The sequence below is a fragment of the Gracilinanus agilis genome, chromosome 2, assembly GCF_016433145.1.
Source record: "Gracilinanus agilis isolate LMUSP501 chromosome 2, AgileGrace, whole genome shotgun sequence".
Classification (NCBI taxonomy): Eukaryota; Metazoa; Chordata; class Mammalia; order Didelphimorphia; family Didelphidae; genus Gracilinanus; species Gracilinanus agilis.
This window is the reverse complement of record NC_058131.1, coordinates 278,286,523-278,292,522: the sequence shown is the minus strand read 5'-3', so window position 1 is coordinate 278,292,522 and position 6,000 is coordinate 278,286,523. Positions and strand designations below refer to the sequence as shown.

General features: G+C 40.6%; 1 protein-coding gene and 1 pseudogene across 1 annotated transcript in view; both read right to left on the bottom strand.

Moving 5' to 3' along the window:
- Positions 1-251: 251 nt before the first annotated feature.
- LOC123235205 lies at positions 252-1,439 on the bottom strand (annotated as a pseudogene).
- A 1,168-nt stretch (positions 1,440-2,607) lies between these two features.
- Positions 2,608-6,000, bottom strand: part of CCDC180 (coiled-coil domain containing 180) — a 137,967-nt gene continuing 134,574 nt past the window's right edge. Inside the window, 1 exon segment of the mRNA XM_044659683.1 lies at positions 2,608-2,684. Within this exon segment, the coding sequence (XP_044515618.1) occupies positions 2,608-2,684 (77 nt within the window).

The following is a 6,000-nucleotide window of genomic DNA, read 5'->3' as shown; positions in this document are numbered from 1 at the left end:
CAATGGGGGTCAAGTGACTTGCCCAGGGTCACACAGCTGGGAAGTGTCTGAGGCCAGATTTGAACCTAGGACCTCCTGTCTCTAGGCTTGGCTCTCAATCCACTGAGCTACCCAGCTGCCCCCCCCTTGTTTCTATTCAAAGAAGGCTCATTCTAGTTTCATGAGGCTGACATGAAGGGTATATGTGCCAAGGAAAATTTATACTTTGTGAATTCTCATGCAGCGAATGCTACACTTCTACTAGCAGCCATTTAGAAACATTTATGGTGGACAGTGGCTGGGCCAGATCCATCATATTCCCGTTTGCTGTTTCACCTCTGCTGGAAGTTGGAAAGAGAAGTCAGAATAGAGTCACCAGTCCAGATGGTATACTTACATTCAAGGGGAGCAATATTATAATTTTCATCATGTTAGGTGCCAGGGCTAGGCTTCCTTTCTGCATTCTGTCAGCAATAGCAGGATACCTGGTAGCTCCACCACACAATACTGCGTTGGCATATACATCCTTTTGGATATAAACATGACGCTTCATCTGATAGAATGAAAGGTGGTCTCCTGAGTGCCACAAGGATTCCAAACCCAGGAAAAATGGCTGGAAGAGGGCCTTGGGACACCTGAACCTCTCATTGCCAGTGGTGATTACCTGGCCATCTGGAAGCTCATAGCTCTTCTCCAGGGAGGAGGATGAAGCTGCAGTGGCCACTGCCTGCTTGAAGTCCAGCTTCTCCTTGCAGTCAGGAACAATTTCCTTTTTGGCTGGGGTCCTGAAACTGTACCCTCATTCTGTGATACAGGACCTTCATGAGGTCCTGGCCAGCCAAATCCAGACAAAGGATGGCAGGGGGAAGGGCATAATACTCATAGATAGGCATAGCCTAGTTGATAGCATCACAAGTGTCCATAACAATACCAGTGGTCTGAATAGCAATATACCATTGGCTGGGGGGTTGAAGATCTAAAACATGATCTGTGTCACCTTCACTCTATTGGCCTTGGGGTTTGAGCTTCTATAAGGAGAACAGGGTGTTTGTTCCTCAGGGGCTCCATGAAGCTCCTTGTAAAAGGTATGACAACAGATTTTCTCTATAACTTCTCAGTTGGTAATTGAATAGACTTTTTGCTCCATTCTCAATATGACACCCTGGTGTTTTGGGCATCCAACAATGGACGGGAACACAACTCAAGGAGCATCATCCCCAGCAAAGCCAGCTTTGCGTATCCCAGAGCCATTGTCAATGACAAGAGCATTTTCTCCTTCCCATTTTGTTTAATTTGAGGTTGTACACTATCCTAGTCAGAGAAATTAGAGCCAGGGGTAGAGGAAAAAGGGAACATCCAAAGTATTCTGCAAGTGCCTGATGACCACCACTGAGCTACTTCTTATGTTTTAAGTGAGTAAAGGAAGATTAAACAAGATTACCTTTGTTTTTATCTTTCATGGTTTATTGCATAATTTTGATGTCTGTGTGAGAGACACCTTTGTGGAAGAAAGTCTTCAAAATGAAACTTTACTCAACTGAATCAATTTTGTTTTATATTCAACAAAGAGTGGAATCTTGTATTTCCTATCTTTTTTTTTCAGTCAATGGGGTCAACTATGGAATATGGCTTTCAAAAAGCCTGCCTGTCCCCTATTAATAAATCTCCTGTGTATTTTATACTTAAAATTTTTATATAGATGAGGAAATAGGGATATTGGTCTGTGGTTACTGATTTTTTTATATCACCATTTTTTTTTTTTTAAAACCCTTACCTTCTATCTTGGAATCAATACTGTGCATTGGTTCCAAGGCAGAAGAATGGTAAGGGCTAGGCAATGGGGGTTAAGTGACTTGCCCAGGGTCACACAATTTTTGTTCTTGATAGAGCATAGTATTTTTCTCACACCTTATGAATTCCCCTCCTTGCTACTTGTTTCTTTGATGTCCTCAGAACCTATTGTTGGCATTGATCTCCTTTCTATATACCCTTGGAATAATACAGATGTTTTCTATCGTTTGGCATTTTAAAATTCCGTTTAAAAATACATTCTCTATAGGGACATCTGAGACCATGATATTTAGAATCCAAGTGAAGAGTCTACACATTTCTCTCAATGGTGAATAGCTTGTTACAAAAAACCTAGTATTTTATCATCTGAAATTTGAAAAATAATTGTTGATTACCTTCTTCTCCCTCATTTAAAAAATATCTCTTAGCAGGCAGCTGGATAGCTCAGTGGATTGAGAGCCAGGCCTAGAGATGGGAGGTCCTAGGTTCAAATCTGGGCTCAGACACTTCCCAGCTGTGTGACCCTGGGCAAGTCACTTGACCCCCATTGCCCACCCTTACCACTCTTCCACCTAGGAGCCAATACACAGTATTGACTCCAACATGCAAGGTAAGGATTTAATTAAAAAAAATTTTTTTTTAATATCTCTTTCTTCCACTCAGGGGAAAGAATAGTGAATCTGGAATCAGAGGAACTTGTTTCATGTTTTAGCTCTACCCCGTAGTCAAATCACTTAAACTCTAAGGATTTTAGTTTCCTCTATATAAATAAAGACATTGCTAGACAATGTATCCTAAGAGATTCCTTCCATCTAGAATTCTTTTCATTGCACTGGGCTACTGACTGAGCTGAGGAGTGTTTGCTTGCTTCACCAGGGAGAGTGACCTGTGGTCTGGCCACTTAGGAAATATACCTGAAGAAAGTAAAAATAACAACCCTCCAGGCACAGTGAAGGACACAGTCGTCAAGATCAGTGTAACCAACATTTTTATTTGTAGAATAAAATTTCAATATCTCTTAAACCTAAGTGCATACATAAAAAAGGGATGATGGGTACAAAGGGATCATGGATACAAGCCCTTAATGACTACAACTGAAGTATTCCACCAGTTCTTCCAACTCTCGGCATTGGCCATATGCATATCCTTTTCCTCTATACTTTTTTTCATATCCAGCTGTAATTCATTCAAATATTTCTGGTTATCAAAGCAGAAGAAAGAGACCATATTAGGAAAACTTCTATCTTCCCTAACTCATCAATTCTGTCTCTCCTTTCTCAGCCTACTTTGCTTCCCTAATCTAGATCTTATGGAAACCTTTCTTCTACCCAACCTTCCTTCCAGTGCTCCTTTTCCCTTTCCTTCTCTTGACTGGACACTGAACTTCCATTTCACCCCAACAGGAGGTAGTTCTATTCCAATCCTTGAGTCTTCTCCCCACTTCCCTGTGGCCCTTCTACTGTCTCTATGGCAGAGTATTGGTTCCAAGGTAGAAGAATGGAAAAGGTTAGACAACTGGGATCAAGGTCAAGCCAAGAGTCACACAGCTAGAAAGTGTTTGAGGCCAAATTTGAACCCAGGACCTCCTGTCTCCACTGAGCCACCTAACTGCCCCTCAAATATTGGTATCTGACCTAAAGATTCCTGGACCTTACCACTTGTCCTGCCACTAGGTCCTTTGGTGGCCCTCAGGACCACCAAAACCCATTGTATTTGCTTTGACACTAAACTTTCCTCTATGTGTTGTCTCTTTAAGTGATATAATTTACCCCATTTTACTTTTCTCTTCCCATTTTTCTTAGTGCAAACCTCTTTTTCACCCCTAGATTTTTTTTAACATATCATTGTGTTGTGCCTTCTAATTAGAATGTGAACAACTTGAGAGCAGGGTATGTTTGGGTTGTATATCTCCAATGCTAAGCATAGTGCTTGCTCCCATACCAGGACTTTTTCATTTATTTATCTAGCATTCACTGTGCATCTTTTTTCTTATCTAAGTTCCCTCCTGATTTCCCCTAAATTCATGGAAGGGCACTCACTGCCTTTGTCAGAAAAATCCTTTTTTCCTTTCTGGTTTGCAAAATAGAAAAAAATTCATAGAAGTGGAGTTAGGAAGATTGTTTTTTGGAGTCCTAATTCTGCCACTCCCTAGTACTGTGAGTGTAACTTTCTGAACCCTGAGTTTCTGCATCTGTAAAAAAAAATGGCAGATAATACTTGTGCTATCTTTCTCATGGATTTGTTGTGTAAATTGTAAAATACTATATATAAGAGGTCATCTATCATTAGCCTAAGGGCATATATGAGTAGTGAGAGGTCTGGGGAGGAAGGGAAATGAATCCCACTTGGATATTTGGGAGTTCCATAAGCTCCTTATTAGTTCCATACAGGATAGGATTTTCATCTTGTCCCTATGATGTTAATGGTGAGAGGTCTTTCTGAGTTCTCATCCTAAATGGCAAGTAATGAACATAAATCTATATTTTGATTTTGTACATACTAGAGTTTATAGCATTTTTGGTGTTAGGTTTTCCCATTAACCCTTTGTAGTCTAATGCACACTTGAAACTCAAAAATAATGTCTGTATAGAGCAGCTGGGTGGCTCAATGGATTGAGAGCCAGGCCTAGAGATGAGAGGCCCTGGGTTCAAATCTGGCCTCAGACACTTCCTAGCTGTGTGACCCTGGGCAAGTCACTTAACCCCCATTGCCTAGCCCTTACTGCTCTTCTGCCTTGGAATTAATAAACTGTATTGATTCCAAGACAGAAGGTAAGAGTTTAGAAGAAGAGGAAGAAAAAATAATATCTGTAAAGGGATTTCCAGGAACTATTTGGTTTAGCCTCCTGCCTTTAAACAAATTGACATCTAAGTCTCATCAAATTATAAAATTAATTATTGTATAAATTATGTTATTATATATAAATATTCCATAATTATTTCAAATAGTTGATTTGAAAGGATTTGAGGGCAGGGGTTATGCTATCTATCTCTCTATTATCATCTACTTCCAAACGCTGAGGCAGTGCTCTGCTTATCATTACCCACTGATATGTTTTTTTATTCAAAGATATTTTATTTTCCCAATTACATGTAAAAATAATTTTCAACATTCATTTTCCAAAATTATAAGATCCAAACCATCTCCTTCCCTCTTTTGATCTGGGCCATACGTGTATTATCATGCAAAACTCACTTCCATATTGGTCATCGTTTCAAGAGAATACTCACATAAAACTAAAACCCCCAAATAAAACTGTAAATACCCTGATGAGAAAGATAGTCTGCTTTGATGTGCTTCTGACTCCAGTAGTTCTTTCTTTGGAGGCGGACAGCACTGTGCCGAGTCCTTCAAAACTGTCCCAGAGACCACTGCCTTGTGGGAGTAGCCAAGTCCTTCACAGCTGATCACCGCAGACAGCATATTCACGTACCCATGTTACATACAATGAACTAGCTGCCTCTAAGCTTCCCGAGGTCAAGAATGATGTCTTAAACCTCTTTGGATTTTTTTTAAACCCTTACCTTCTATCTTAGAATCAACATTATGTATCCAGTTCCAAGGCAGAGCAGTAGTAAGGGTTAGGCAATAGAGATTAAGTGACTTGCCCAGGGTCACAATAGCTAGGAAGTATCTGAGGCCAGATTCAAACCCAGGACCTCCCATCCCCAGGCCTGGCATTTTTAATTTATTCATTCTGAAAAATAAGTCAAGGTAAGTGAAATCCAACTCTGGTTTCAACTAGGACAGTAGCAGCTGACATTTGTATAAGGTCTACAAATGCTTGACATCTGTTATCTCTTCTGATCCTTAACGATAACACTGTGGGACTGCAAGTGCAGGTCCCGTTATGTTTCTTCTCCAGACAAGAAGGCTGAGACCTTATCCTCATTCTCCTTCACCCTCTGTAGGCAACCAGCTGCAAAATCCTATGGTTTCCATTTCTCTGTCTCTTGCCTCTGTTTCTTTCGGCCCCCACCCTAGCTCAGTCTCTTACCACTCTTTGCCTGGACCATCGCAAAAACCTCTTAATCAGTCTGTCTACTCTTCTCAATGGTTCCTCCACATCGCTGCCAAAGTAATTTCCCCAAAACGCACATCTAATCATGTCATTCATTACTCCGTATATCTCAATGGCTCCATATTGCCTTTGTTTTCTGTTATGTCTGGTTCTTCATGACCCCATCTGCCATTTCTTGGCAAAGATACTGTAGGGGTTTGCTTTTTCCT